This window comes from Eucalyptus grandis, chromosome 3 (genome assembly GCF_016545825.1).
Source record: "Eucalyptus grandis isolate ANBG69807.140 chromosome 3, ASM1654582v1, whole genome shotgun sequence".
NCBI lineage: Eukaryota > Viridiplantae > Streptophyta > Magnoliopsida > Myrtales > Myrtaceae > Eucalyptus > Eucalyptus grandis.
The window spans coordinates 23,492,447-23,508,774 of NC_052614.1; the positions used below are offsets into that span (position 1 = coordinate 23,492,447).

Here is a 16,328-nt window from a genome sequence, read left to right on the forward strand (position 1 = left end):
AATTTAATACATATACTAACGGAGAATAAAATTATTACAGGTGTATAGTTTGGAGTTTTGTGGTCAAAAAATTAGTTTGGATAAATTTGTTACAAGTGAATCAACTTAGGATTTTTCATGGTATTACATCAATTAATAATCTCACTTGTAGTCCTTCAACTCATTTAAATTATCCAATTGAATTGTCAAATTTTTAACATCTAAGTGTATGACCTAAGATTTTCTATTGTTAAAATGACCATCATCCCATTGCCAAAAAAAGAAGAAGAAGAAGGCCACCACGTAAAATCAACCTTGGCAAAATTTAATAATCTTATTTGACTTTACTTTTACTTCTCCTATTAATCCACAATATGAATTATCATTTAAAAATTAATTGGCATTGACATAATTTATAACATTTTATAAGATACACCTCTACTTTATATTTTTCTACATTTATAAATCTATAACTATATATATTAAAATTTTGCATCTAAAGAAAATTATTACAAATGGACTATCCGAGGAAAAATTAGAAATAGAAAATTCATATGAAGAAAATAGGGAGATCATAAAGAGGGGAGGGGAATGGAGATGGAGATGGATTACCTACATTTGACTAGTATATGAGTTCGGCTTTGGGCCTGTGAAAAAATTACAACCAAGATGAAGAATACAAACATCTGAATTTTTCTTGTTCAAAGAGCAAAATTAATCCTAAGACAAAGTTAGTCCAAGTGTCTGGGAGCTGAACTTCCTTCAACCAAGCTCCTACTTGGATCCATACCTAGCCCGAATCTTATGCAGTTCCTTGAGGGCTTTGGCCACGTCCATCCGATCCTGCGGTAACTCCATCGAGCACGCAACTCCAATCCTTAGGACGAAGGCAACACATCCTTTCATCCTCTCAATGTCATTCTCACTTTCTCTGTTAATAATGGCCAAGTCCACGATCTCCATCACTCGGTCTGGCAGAGCCACCTTGACAAAGTTGTGGAGGTTTAAATGGTCCTTGAAAGTCTCTTCCGTGGGTCTCCTCCCGCTTAACATTTCCAATAAAAGAATACCGTAGCTGTACATATCGCCTTGTGTGGATACCATGTCCCCCATGCCATACTCTAAAATAGTGTACATCAAGTAGTATACAATGAAAATAAATACGTTATCTAAAAGTGAGCACAAATAAAACTTAGACAATTAATGAGAAAGTTTTCTTACCAGGAGGGACATAACCTATGGAACCCCTCACTGCCACTGAGTTACTGCTGTCATCAATGTTCATGGCATCTGTTTTCTTAGGGGAGCTAATTGTCGCCAGCCCAAAATCCCCAACTCGTCCCATCATCTCATTGTCCAGAAGGACGTTACTTGGCTTCAGATCTCCATGTACAATCTTTGGGCAACAAACCTCATGAAGATATTCGATTGCAGAAGCTATGTCAACGGCAATGTCTAACCTTTGCATTAGTCCCAAATGCCTTGGCTTTCCAAGTTCATGTTCATGCTCAACGTCCTCTTCGTTTCCTTGGTGTATCCAATTCTCTACACTCCCATTAGCCATGTATTCATACAATAGAGCTTTGAAATCGTTGCCATGATAGTCCATGCTTGAACAAACGTTCAGTATTTTCACGAGATTTCGGTGTCGTATAGCCCTAAGGTTCGACATTCCGAGACGAAGCTCTTCAAAGCACCTATGTGGCCCAAGTTGAGCACTTTAACCGCCACCAAGCGGCCTTCTTGTGTGGTTGCTTTATAGATAGTACCATATCTCCCTTTACCGATCACATTGATCTCAGAGAATCCATCTGAGGCTCTAAAGAGCTCCTCATAAGAGACCATCAAAAAATTTTGTTTGAATGGAAATTCAATTGAAGAGGTATTCTTTTTCAACTTCTTTTTCTGATACCAAAAGATAAATAGACAAAGATGCAAAATGAAGTATGACAAGACGGCCATCACTGTGGCGATTACTCTAACTTTGTTGGTCCATAATGGTTTAGAGGTATTTGATTTGCAAGGAGGAAGGTTTAGTTCTACAATACCTCCACAGAGATTCCTATTCTCAAAGATGGACACTACACTAGCATTGAGAAATACTCCTTGCTTCGGAACCTCTCCTTCAAGCTTGTTTGAAGATAGATTCAAGTACTTTAGATCTGTAAGTTGAGTGAGAAAGCTCGGGATTTCACCAGATAAGTTGTTATGGGAAACATCCAACTCTTGTAAGCCTCGTAATGTGCTTAAAGCCAGAGGAATTTCGCCATGAAACGAATTGAATGCTAAGCTGAGCCACCCCAATACTAAGCACTTGCCAATGGAGCTAGGAATTGGTCCAATCAGCTTATTGTAAGATAGATCCAATTTGCCAAGATTGATCAAGGACCCAACTTGAGACGGGAGAGATCCGTTCAACTGGTTATGTGCCAAGCTAAAGATAATCGAAATAGTAGAAAGGCCAAGAACCTCCCTTGGGATTGAACCACTCAGATTATTATTGGAAAGCTCGAGCTCAATTAGCTGCCTACAGTTACCAAGACTCTGCGGTATTTCCCCGTAGAAGTGGTTGAACGGCAGGTAAAAGCGATTCAATAAAGTCAAATTACCGATCGATGATGGAATCTCTCCCGTTAGCATGTTTCTACTTAAGTACAATTCGTGCAAGTTATGGAGTGCTCCAATACAAGAAGGAACATGACCACCAAGTGAATTGTTTGTTAAGTCAAGATAGGACAAGTTGAAGAGATTGCCAATACCTGGAGGAATGGTTCCATACACTATGTTGGACGACATAGAAATTGAACTAACGCTATTGGAAAGATTGCCAGTGGAATCCGGCAATAGACCTTCAAGAATATTGACGTCCAATGAAATCATTTCCAACCATGAACAATTAGTCAATGGGGTAATGAAACTGAAGTCATCTCGCAACTCATTAGAAGTAAGGGATATTACTCTAAGAGATTTTAGCCTTCCAAGATTTGCGGGCATCGGTCCGTGAAAACTGTTAATGTCATAATAGATGTACTGAAGGCCAGAGGCATTCGATAAGGACGGAGGTATAACCCCAGTAAATAAATTACTATGAAAATCAAGAAAAATGAGAGAAGGAAGAGTATCACCAATATAATGGGGAATGCTCCCTCTCAATTGATTGTTATCGACGCGGAAATTGAAAATGCTAGATAGGTTGAAGATTGCCGAAGGGATCTCGCCGGTGAGTTGGTTATATGCCAATTGAAGAAAACTCAAACCATGAAGCTTGGACAATGTGTTGGGAATCTCTCCTTGCAACCCATTTATCCTGAGTGAAAGCTTGCAAAGTTGGGAGAGATTTCCAATAGAATGAGGAATAGATCCTGAAAGACTATTTATAGCCAAACCTAAAGCTTGAAGCTTTGACAAAGAGCCAAGCTCATTAGGAATTTTGCCCACAAGTTGGTTATCGATGAGATTTAAAATCTCAAGGTTTGAGCACCAAGAAAGATTGGTGGGGATTTGTCCGCCGAAAGAGTTGTTACTAAGGATGAGATGACGAAGGCGAAACAAGTGGCCAATGCTTTGTGGAATTTCACCGCGAAAGCTATTATTTTGTAGAACGAGGCTTCTCACGAAAGAAAGGTTTCCGACATGAGGTGATAGAAGACCCCCCAAGCCTTTCGACATCAAATTGAGGGACACGACTCTTTCGGGATGCCGTCCACCACATATCACACCTTGCCACTCACAGTGATGAAAAGAGTCATTCCACGAGCTCAAAGCTCCAAGCGGATCCTCATCCACATTGTGTTTGAAGTAGATTAAAGCGAGCCGATCCGTCTGGTTGGTTTGCATCGTTGGACTTGTCCATAATGGGAGTTGGGCATAGAAAAATAGGAACATAATCGCCATATGCTTTTCCATTGTGAGTGGGTTCTATGTCCTAACAAGCTACAAGCAAAGTCTCTTCCAGATTGAATTAAAGAAGAAATGAAGACCTTCAAAAACATATACATTTCCATTGATCAAAAGACACCTTTTTACACGGCAAAACCCGACCCAATATGCAAGTTTAACCCAAACAAAGGGTTGGACTTCAAAAGTATTGTAGATTGGCCAAACCAAAGAAAGGGCACATGCACACACTTACGTCAAAATGGAGGATTTGACGGCTGCCCAATGACTTCTTGGAAAGCTGTGCCGTGAAGAAAGGAAATCAAGAATGGACGTGGTCCTTGATTTTTGGCCATTTCAAAGAGAACTTTGTGGAATTTCACCGCGAAAGCTGTTATTTTGTAGAATGAGGCTTCTCAAGAAAGAGAGGTTTTCAACATGAGGTGATAGAAGACCCCCAAGCCTTTCGACATCGATTGAGGGACATGACTCTTTCGGGATACCGTCCACCACATATCACACCTTGCCACTCACAGTTATGAAAAGAGTCATTCCACAAGCTCAAAGCTCCAAGCGGATCCTCATCCACATTGTGTCTAAAGTAGATTAAAGCGAGCCAATCCATTTGGTTGGTTTACATCGTTGGACTCGTCCATAATGGGAGCTGGGCATAGAAAAATAGGAACATAATCGCCATATGCTTTTCTATTGTGAATGGGTTCTATGTCCTACCAAACTACAAGCAAAGTCTCTTCCAGATTGAATTAAAGAAGAAATGAAGACCTTCAAAAGAATATGCATTTCCATTGATCATAAGACACCTTTTTACACGGCAAAACCTGACCCAATATGCAAGTTTAACCCAGACAAAGGGTTGGACTTTAAAAGTATTGCAGATTGACCGAACCAAAGAAAGGGCACACGCACACACTTACGTCAAAATGGAGGATTTGACCACTGCCCATTGACTTCCTGGAAAGCCATGCCACGAAGAAAGGAAATCAAGAATGGACGTGGTCCTTGATTTTTGGCCATTTCAAAGAGAGCTGTGTGGAATTTCACCGTGAAAGCTGTTATTCTATAGAACGAGGCTTCTCAAGAAAGAGAGGTTTTCGACATGAGGTGATAGAAGACCCCCCAAGCCTTTCAACATCAGATTGAGGGACACGACTCTTTCGGCATGCCATCCACCACATATCACACCTTGCCACTCACAGTGATGAAAAGAGTCATTCCACGAGCTCAAAGCTCCAAGTGGATCCTCATCCACATTGTGTTTGAAGTAGATTAAAGCGAGCCGATCCATCTGGTTGGTTTGCATCATTGGACTCGTCCATAATGGGAGCTGGGCATAGAAAAATAGGAACATAATCGCCATATGCTTTTCTATTGTGAGTGGGTTCTATGTCCTAACAAGCTGCAAGCAAAGTCTCTTCCCGATTGAATTAAAAAAGAAATGAAGACCTTCAAAAGCATATGCATTTCCATTGATCAAAAGACACCCTTTTACAAGGCAAAACCCGACCCAATATGCAAGTTTAACCCAAACAAAGGGTTGGACTTTAAAAGTATTGCAGATTGGCCGAACCAAAGAAAGGGCACACACACACACACACACTTACATCAAAATAGAGGATTTAATGGCTGCCCAATGACTTCCTAGAAAGCCGTGCCGCGAAGAAAGGAAATCAAGAATGGACGTGGTCCTTGATTTTTGGCCATTTCAAAGAGAGCTCCTATTTGTTCGCGGGCAAAGCGTGTAATTTGTGCTGTGAGTTTTCTACATCCAAATTGTTAAAACCTTGGGTTCAGGTTTAGTTTAGACATGGGAAACACTCTAGCATATTGAGCAATTGTAATTCTGATTCTCCAATTATAGCAAATTTTAATTACTAGCTCTCCCCATAGATATTTGCATCGATAGTTATCCGAAATTTTCTAAATCATTTTGGCTTTTAGATAAGTTTTAAAATCGGAACCTCCTTGGATGCAACAGCAGATATAACTTGCTTCAGTGTTGGCTCATACGCTAGTTTTTAAGTCCGCACCATATTGTGTAATGAGGCATAGCTTTCTTTGAGAAAGCTACTCTCACCAAATTATCTTAAATAGTAACTTGTGTCATTTTGTTGGTCCTACCTATTTGCTTTTGTCAGTTCGGGCTTGTATTATATCTTTCCTTCTTAGACAGTTCTTTGCCTTATATTTCTTATTCAATTGTTGTTGGACGCATCAAAGAGCAACCAAATGCATATGATCCATTCATTAAACACATGAACTCATATTCTCGTGGAGTTATTCACCAAATTTACAATATGGACACCTTGACGCATTTGTAACTATTTGGATTGTGCCTCAATTTTCAATTTACGCTTCATATTCTTATCGCAGGATTTCGAACAACCAGCTTACCCTACCCAATTTGATTAATATCAAAACACTGTAAGTGAGTCAGCTTCATTACTAAATTAAGTAGATCATCCAATCAACAAGCAATTCACCGCCTCAATCAAAGACCGGACATGCTAGCATAATAAACCACGCTGATGTCATGAAAAAATGCATAATATATGCTCATCACTAGAGGTGAGAAAATGGATGATCAACCCATATTGTAATTCAGATTCAATGACCTGGTAATAACATGAGTTGTTAGCTATCTGTGATAAAAGGGAGGTCTAAAACTTTCTTCTTCTTCTTTTTTTATCTCAAGCCACTCTTAAATGTGGTGCGACACAAACATGGACATCATGTATACTTAGTTCACTAATCAGAGATATGATCAGAAGAAATCAAGAACGGACCTCACAAAAAGAGTGCACCATTTCATGGCATTAATATAATAAAAATGATAAAAATAATAAATAATAATAATTTGTACGCCCTTCATGCAATTGGTCGGCTAAATGTGCTTTGAGTCATGGTTGTAAACCAAGAGTTCATGTACTAGATCCTAGAAGGAACTTCTGATACCCTCAACAATTTCATCGTATTTTTGCCATTGGGTCTTCCTTTCGTAACACACACACACAGACGGAAGAAAAAAACATCATAAGCCAGAAAAACTTTCCGAGGAATGCTCTCGAACTATTCGTTCTTAAAAATATTTAAACGTCTAGCATCACATTTTAAATTGTTTTAATGCCTTATCGAAAAGAAAAAAAAAAAAAACAGTTAGTATCTCTTAGCAAATCCCTCAAGTTAGCACATGGATTACATAATCCATTGCATAGACAAACCATTAGATATGCTATTCAGGAATTTAATTATTGTAATTAGCGTGTGATATCGCATACGTGTGGATAAGGAGAGTAGCTAAGCTAAGCTCTTAGAATAGATCAGAGGGATAAATAATTAACTTGATGCTATGGACTGCTTCGATGTCTCCTTTTGCATGTCCAGCTCCAGCCCGTTCCAACCATTTTAGTGGGTCTTTTGGATCGATGGTTTCATCACTTTGTTCTTCAGTTATAAAATGGAAGTTTGGTGGAGTAATGTGTAACAATTGAAAGTTTAGAAAGAACCTTGTATTACCCCTTAAATTAGGGTAAATTTGGTGTAATTTTCCCGTACATTTATTATGTGATGCCCAATTTCTAAAACATTATTCGCAAGGTGATGGGGTAGGGTGGATTTAGAAAATTAGGTGTAGAAATATGAGAAGCCAAACTTATATTCTAACTATGCGTCTCAACTTTTCCATCAAAGTCACCAAGGAACCACATAATATAAGGTCTATGATTAGTGTGAGCCCATTACAATGTTGGCCCGACAAAAATCGATGGACATCCGACTTCACAACCTTGAGTAAGGACATTCATAAAAATCACAATTTCTTAGTCCTAGCCGCATGGAACTGGTGATCTTTTCCCGCAATGGATCCAAACCTGTAGAACAGCAAACATCTTTCTACAAACAACTCTCACCAGCGAATGTTCACAGCAAACATCTTTCAACAAACAACTCTCACCAGCGAATGTTCTCTTACGAATTTATGTTAGCAAGGCAAGACTGTCATGTCATTTCTCGAATCAAATAGAAACTGCAAATTGCCATTTCCGCCGCCTTCAATTTATACACTCTGCAATGCACGCACAATAACCGTTCAATCACAGAGCTTTACCTCAAAGCAAAAAGGAGAGTCATGATGCGTCACTGCTTCCATGCAATGGCTGTTTTTCAGCAAGATTGAATAGCAGCAACCTATACAGCATGACAATAAGTGAAGGAGATTAACTTCAGTTCTTTCCATCACTATTTATGCTGGCCTCAGCACCGGATAACTGAAGCTTACCACATTCTCTCGCCCCACAATTCTGAGAAAGAAAATACAGTTAGACATGTATCAAACGCACAACATCATCAACGACAAAGAAATGACGAGAGCAACATCCAAAGGCGGGGAACTCTATAAATTGAAAGATAAATACCTAAAAGGAAACTAATAATCTTCTCCAAGGGTGATGATTGACAGAAAATGAGATGCATCCAGGAATTTTATCTAACATCCTCAAACTATTAGTTTGGGTCATAAACTCATACTATATCTAATCATCTAGCTGTTATTTGTGAAAAAAAAAATTGGGTGTTCTTGAAACATGACGTTTTTATAATGGCTTTGACACTGTTGAGTATCACTGCTAATGGTGGCCATACCTGCAAATGGCACGTCCATTGCAGCGATTCTGCTTCTTGGATGTCTGCAGAAAAAATAAAGTAAGATGTCAGGTCCATGTGATCATATCATCTTCAACTGCAAGATATAGTACCCAACACTTATGAGAATCTGTAAAATGCAATTAATGAACTTTTTTCTTTCACATGTTTGCACGTTATGCAGCATTTTTATGCTCAAGGTTTTGAAATATTTGCTAGGGGGAGAGGGCGGACGGACACGAGAAAATATTGCCTGCAGCTGCGATTCCAGCGTATCAACTTACGAGTCCACTCATAATGCGACACGTGTCTCCCGGGTCCCACCACGTCAGAATCTCTGACCCACACTCCTCTCACTTCTGTCGCCTCTCTCTCTCTTCCCTCTCTTCTTTTTTCTTTTATTTCTTCTTCTTCTTCCCTCTCGCCTCCCTTTCAATCTGCTGCGGAGCACGTAGGCCTTGGACTCACCCCGGCGAGGTCCGGGGCACCGAGACCTTCTCAAGCAACCTCCCGGAGCTCACCCCGCAAGTCGCCCTGTAGACAGAGACCTTCAAGCAGATTTTTCCGGAGAAGATGACGAGCCTGTCGAGGTTGTACTTGCTGAGGTAGAAGGTGGCATCGCCATCGGTGACGCCGTCAAGGGGGTAAGCGGCGTCGGCGGGAGGTAGGGGACAAGGGTTATCTGGAGGGGGAAGCTCTTGAGCTTGATCTTGCAGAAGAAGCAGGGGGAGGAGGAAGGGCGGACGGTGGAGCGAGCGGGCTTGGCGGCGACAGGAATCCCCACCATGAGCAAAGGCTTCTCACCGTGAGCAGAGGGAGGAAGAAGAAGAAATAAAGGAGAAAAAGAAAGAGGAAGAGAGAGAGAGAGGCGACAGAGGGGAGGAGAGGGGAGTGTGTGTCAGGTTCTGACACGATGGGGCCCTGACGACACGTGTCGTCCGGTGAATAGACTAGTAGGTTGACACGGTAGAATCCCAGCTGCTGCAGCTAATATTTTCTCGGACAGACACTACTTCTGACATAGAGAGAGACTCGATCGATGTCACTGTCCGAGACACATGAAAGAAATTGAGCAGCGAGATAAGAAAGATTTGACGCACATCATCATCGAAAAACTTACAAGTCCAACAAAAGTACTTCCCCATGCAAACACCACCTGCGAACATGGAAACCAAAGGTTGAGAATCAACATCTCCACTGTACTTTATTTTTGGTCATTCTTTTTAAACAACTTCACATTTTTACCCTCCTTCGAAAAGCTCTTTAGTGCAATTAAAGTAGGTAATAAAGGATAGAATGTTTAAAATTACCTCTTGTGCACTGTCACAGATTAAGCATACAACCTGAAACAAAACATTTAGGTAAGTGGGAACATCAAGTAATTAGTCAGTCTATAAACATGCTAGAAATTCGATAGCATCCACCCGCTGAACTTGATGGCAAGGGGAGTCAATGCCTTACTCTGGATGTGTTTATTTTGCGAAAAACAATTTCCGAAAAAAAACGTTTTCCTCATTTTCCAGCATTTGATTCATTTAGAAAAATGAGTCAACGGAAAATATTTTCCTAGTAATAGAAAATGTTTTTATTCCAAAATTTAAATTCAGGAAAACAATTTCCCCTTTGAAAGAACCGGAAAACGTTTTCCAAAATGTTTTAGGGTCCTTACTTAATGAAAAATTATTATTAAAAAGAATTTCTAATTAAAAATTTTAAATTTGTTATTATTATATCTTTTCTTTTCTTTCTTCTTTCTTTTTATTTCTTTTCTTTTTTCTTGTTTTCTCATTTCTTTCTTTGCCTATGAACGTAAACTCTAACTCCTCCTCCCCTCTCTCCTTCTCCTTCACCCCCTCCCTTTTGTCACCATTGCCTCCACCAACCCTAGCCCCTCTTGTGCTCCCGTTGGCTTCACTCCCTCCTCTTCCTTTTTGTCGGCGTCTTCTACACTTTCAATCATTTTTCAAATGTAATCCAAACACCAAAAAATATTTTCAGTTATGTATCACCAAACAAAGGAAAACGTTTTTCTGAAAATGATTTCCGGAAAAAATTTCCAAATACGTTACATTTTTCGTGAAACAAATACACCCTTGGTTTACATTAATATGTTATTCTGCTCATAAGAGAATGGTATGTCTTGTTATGAAAAGCACGTCCACAGGTTGAAGATTGAAGAATCGAATATTTGTCATATTCGCCAAACTGTAGACTACTTATTTGAACTCAATTTGCATGGCGACTTCTACTTATATCCGTCACGCAATAATGGCAAACCGCACATATCAAAATATCGGCACACAGAATAGAAAGTCAACAACGGTTCAGAGTAAAATCTCCTCTTAAGATAACTCATGTCACTAGCGCGCAAAATTCAGGAGCGACTGAAGCTGTGCCTATATTTTGGTTAACAATCATCCTCTAATATATGGCAAGTAAAATGCAATCTATCAACCGAGCTTGCACGAAAGTATCTTGTAGATGTGCATTCTTCATGTCATAACAAAAGGAAGCTCTCAAGCACATTTAACTCTACGAGGGAAACGAGGAATCACCTTTGCAACATCATGACAGTGAAGGCAATAAAAAATCTCGTTGCAACAGGGGGATCTATTGCGGCACCTTCGACGGTAATGAGGACATCTGCCGCAGCAGCAGCAGAAACTTTGATATGAACTGAAAGTTGAGAAGGACAAAGCTTGAACTACTATTGCTCGAGAATGAGTCAAGACATTACTTGTACGGCAAGTACTGATCGAGAATCAGTAGCAATAGCATCTTCACGGTCAGAACAGAGCATGGTCGGAAACACGATTGGATAGCGCTGGAATTGTAACAATGGGAGGGAACCGAGTGGCGGCTGATGAGGGGGAACTGCGACGTTAATTATGAGCAGGAAGTGGTGGTGATCGCCTGATCGGAAATGGAGCGGCCGTGGAACCAGAGGGAAAGCAGGACCGAGAGAACGTTTCTCTGTTTTCAGTTCCTCCTCTTGCGCGCGCACGTGCCTTCGTTCGGGGGAAGAGAGAGAGAGAGAGAGAGAGAGAGAGAGAGATAAAAGTAAGGAAGGAAAGAGGCCGGGCCTTCTCTCGGCATGGTCCTTGGACCTCGGATGGGCTCCATTTTTCAGCCCCTTTCTGTTGCTGAGTGATTATTCGATGGGCTCTTGGACAAATCTAAAGAGATCTGGGCTCAAGTCCGATATTGTCCGGCGGGGAGCTCGAGTTGTGGATCTGGGCTGAGGTCTTATTTGTCCTCTCCTTTAAAAAAAAGAAAAAGAAATAATTGTTAACTTTATTTATCTTTACAAAAATGCAGATTCAATTTGCTAAGCAAAAATCTGGGTGTCCATGTCCACGTTGCCAACTCTGTTGATTGGATATATACTCATCCTGTTTCCAATGACCATAATTGGTTCTGTCAAAGTATGGAGTTCTGGTGGTAGATTGACCCTCATAAAAATATTGGACTAAGGTTGGTAGACATAGAATAGGATCTTTATAATTAGAAGTAAACAACACTTCAAAGTACAAGCAACGCAATATTTAGGCTATGATCATTTCATGAAAAATAACTTCTAAAAAAATATTTTTCGAATTTTCCGGCATTCATTTCACAAAAAATAAACTAGTCAAGAAAAACGTTTTTGCTATTGGAAAAAAAAATACATTCAAAGTGAGGCAAATATTTTCTACTTTTGAAAAGTAGAAAATATTTTGCATAACTTCTTCCACCCCACTTTCTTTCACCAAACACATTTTCATTCCATTTTCATGTTTTCTTTTTCTTTTTTTTTTTACATTGATTTTTTTAATTTCTATTTTCTTTTTTGCTTTTCTCTCTTTCCTTCTCTTCTTCTTCTTTGACCTTGGTAGGTTGATGAAGAAGAAGAGAAAGAAAGAAAAGGCAAGACGAAAAAAAAAAAAAAAAGGAAAGGAAAAGAAAAATTAAACATTAAAAAATAGGCTTTTAAAAAATGAAATAATGAAAAATTTATTGAAAATGAGCGTATGCGGGAAAAGATTTTTCTTATCGAACAGCAAAAATATTTTCTATTTCATTTTCAAATTTCAGCCGAATACAGGAAAATATGATTATTTTCCTGGAAAATGGCTCGCTAGAAAATAATTTTCAAAAACACCACATTTTTGAGCAAGAATGAAGCCTTAATATCAATATTTGAGGTCAACAATGCAACCTAACGAAGGGATGAATGGGTTGATTTACAAAATTAAAAATAATTTATGTAATAACTCAAGTTAAGAAACACAAATTAAATAAAAAGGGGAAGGCCTCCATAACAAAAGATCAAATGATAATATTTGATTATGTGTTATGTATATATAAAGGTTCAATTAATGTAAGATGATTGATTGACAAAAATCTAGAAAAAACTTAACAATGAAAATGATGTCCTTAATTCATAAAGGACAAAGATGAATCAAAATCTAAGGTGAGTTTGTAAAAAACATTTTTATTGATCAATTTTCTCTTACATTAATTAACCATTTGACAACACAAAATGAGCGTCAATTTTTTGTTATTTGACTTTTTTGTTGTTTGAGGCATTTTTCCTTTCTACTTAATTGACTTTCTTTTTCTTCAAATACCTACTAGTTCTATTAATATATCCATCAACTTTTTACCACCTTTTATTATCTATATTATTATTGATAGTCATTTTCTATGGTACTGATAACTTAGTTAATCTATATTATTATTGATAGTCATTTTGTATGGTACTGATAACTTAGTTAATTTGTTTTTTCTCCATTTTCTGTATTTTTTTTTACTATTTTCTTATAGAAATCAACGGTAAAAGGCATTCTTTCAAGAAAAATGAGATGAAGAACCACTTTACCCCTTTAACATCATCTACATTGCACATGTGAATGGAGAATATAGTGAAATGTTAATGGCTATGACCAAATAAAAGTTCAAGAAGTAACGTGTAACAGTCGAAGTTTATGTCAAACATGTATTAACCTAAAGTTTGGAGCTTTTTTGTGTAATTTTTCCAAAAATTTATTATGTGATGACAAATTTCTGTCGCTACCAAAATTTGGAGTGAACCACCTAAGATTTGGCTAATGGATTGTTAAGCCTAGACTTAACTCGAGCTCTCCTAAGCCTATATCAATTCGCGACTTATGTTCAATCTAGAATTCGCTACTAATTAGTTTATAGTGGGTCAATTAAACACCTAAGTAAAATAATAGGAGAATTATTTTACTTCTACGAACTAGAGATTTTGGGTACGGAGACTTAGTTACACTAAACTATCCTAGTGCCCTATCGGTACCTTTCTCTTTTTATTTCGAAAAAATATTTTGCAGGCAGCTTGAATTAATTTTAATTCGAGGTGATCGTATGGAGTGCGCATACCACCAATTTAACACTCAAGAAAGCAATTAAATAATGCAGAACTTACCTCAAAGTAACGAAAGCATCTGCAGTGTTAGATCAAAATTCACATCAGTAATCTTAAATATGATTTCTAATTAACAAGCAATCACTCAATTTTTTATTTCACTTTTTAACGAGACTCTAATCCATATGCAATGCTTTTAATCTAATATGAAATGATACGGCATGACAACATGTCCTAAACCATATGAATGAATAATTTTTTTTGTGATTTCTTAATGAACATGCAATAATTAAATATGTAATCTAAATTAACTAAAATGACTTAATTCTAATGACGTGTGATGCAATGCCATGACATACAAAATTATTTTAACTAAAATGACATGCGACATGCAATTTAATATGCGAGCTATATGTCACGCGACATTTATTAAATGACTTAATATAATGACGAGCAATTTCTAATTAAATGAACCTAATAACAATCAATAAATGACGTAACCTAATTCTATATGACATGGGCATTTTTATTTTCCAAACAAAAACATGCAATTTATCTAGGAAAGATTATCTACCTATAATTGATAAATATGCAATCCTAACATGCAATGATGTGCAAAGAATGCCCTAATTTAACATGATATATGCATGATGATTTTTTTGTTTCTTTTTATAAAATTCGAAATTTAAAATTGCCAAATAATTAAACATACAATTTAAGTTTAAAATAAAAATAGCATCCTAAATTGATTTTTTTTGGATTTTTTTATTTTTTATTTTTATAAAATTCAGAACAAAATTTATACTATAAACATGCAAACCCTAAAACTTAATTTCTAACCTACATTTTTGGTTTTTTTTTTTTTTAAATTAACTTAAGTGACATGACAGCAAATCAAGCAATATCGATATCCAAATTGACGAACCATATCTCGCGCATTAGATCGGATTGGCCAATTTCACCTAAATCGCAAATCGAATCTCGGGCGGGAGATCGGATTAGCGATTTTTTAAAGTGATTGCGAGTCGGATTTTGGGCGTGAAAATCGGACTGATAATCACAAATTTCACAAGCTATTTCATGTCGGACAATTCATCATTGCATCAAGGAATAATTATACTAAAAACACGCAAATAAAATAAAATAACAAAAAATAACAGAAATAAAATGAGATAAATGAGTAAAAGAAAAACTATCTAATTTTTCTTTTGTTTTCTTTTTCTTTTTTCTTTTTTTCCTAGCAAAGCAGCAACGTGATGGTCGCCTCGGTGAGGGAGTTTCACCGTCGGTCGCCGGTTTCGGAACTCCGGCGAGGAGGATCAACAGCGAGCGGATCGGCGGCGAGCGGTGTCGTCGCGAGGAGCAGCGGCAGGCGGCCTCGCTTGGGCTCGGGCAGAGAGCGGTGCGGCTCGGCTCGGGCTCGGGCTCAGACAGAGGCGTCAGATCATCGACAAGTTGCTGGTCGGAGTAGGCACCGGTGGAGATCTACAAGCGGAGACAAGACAGGGATAGCAGCAGTGTCGTCGGAGCATAAGGGCCGCGATCTGGCTCGGGTCAAGATTCGGGGGAGGCGTAGCAACAGTTGGCACAGGGAAGAGACGGCATGAGGCTCGCGGGCCGATAGGTCGCCAGTGAGTCGGGGGCGAGATTGATGAGGCGGCGGCGTCGGGAAGGACGGCGGTTCGAAGACGGCGAGCGGGGATCAGCTAGTGCCGGTCGCGACCGGAGCAGGGAACGTCGGGTGCTGGGTCACGAGCAGATCTCAAGCGCAGGCGTCGAGGAGCGGACGGAGCGGCGAGACCGGCAACGCAACGGTGGTGGCGGCGGCGAACAGAACAGCGAGGTGGCAAGGTGCGGTGGTGTCCGGCGAGGCGGTGCCGGCACGGCGGCCGAACGGGGGCAGGCTGGCTCGCCCGAGCTTTCCCCCTCGGGAAGAAGACGATGCGGTGGCCCCTTTTCCTTTTCTTTTCCGATTTTTTTTCTCTCTCTCTCACGTCACTCGCTACAACTTTCCTTTCAGTTTTACTTTTCACCTTTTTCTCTTTCGAAGACCAAAAGAAAAACCTCGAAAAGCCACCCCCATTAAAACCCTACGTGCACACCCTTTTATAGGCCAAAACAAAATGCAATCCTTTTGTGAATATTTCATCTAACGAAAAGATTGCCTATAACCTCCTAATCACAAAAATATTTTTATTCTCTTTATCTCCCGAATATCCTCTACTGATTTTATCGCCTATTGCTAAAGATAAGATTGTAATGCAATTTTCTTAAATTTCAAAAATATCACATCAAATCTTAATTTCTTAGAGGATAATTAATTAAAAAAACAATAGGCTTGGGCTAATTTGCTCCTTTCGTGGGCCTAGCCCGGACTATCGAACTAGAGCTCATAAACATAAATTTGAACCCATCCACCATCGGTCCAATAAAATGCAAACAAAAA

At 38.9% G+C, this 16,328-nt stretch overlaps 1 protein-coding gene across 1 annotated transcript; it reads right to left on the minus strand.

Moving 5' to 3' along the window:
• Positions 1-1,611: 1,611 nt before the first annotated feature.
• LOC104431086 (LRR receptor-like serine/threonine-protein kinase EFR) lies at positions 1,612-2,619 on the minus strand. The gene has a single exon (XM_010043776.2). It carries the CDS (start codon positions 2,617-2,619, stop codon positions 1,612-1,614), a length of 1,008 nt encoding a protein of 335 aa, XP_010042078.2.
• Positions 2,620-16,328: the final 13,709 nt, after the last annotated feature.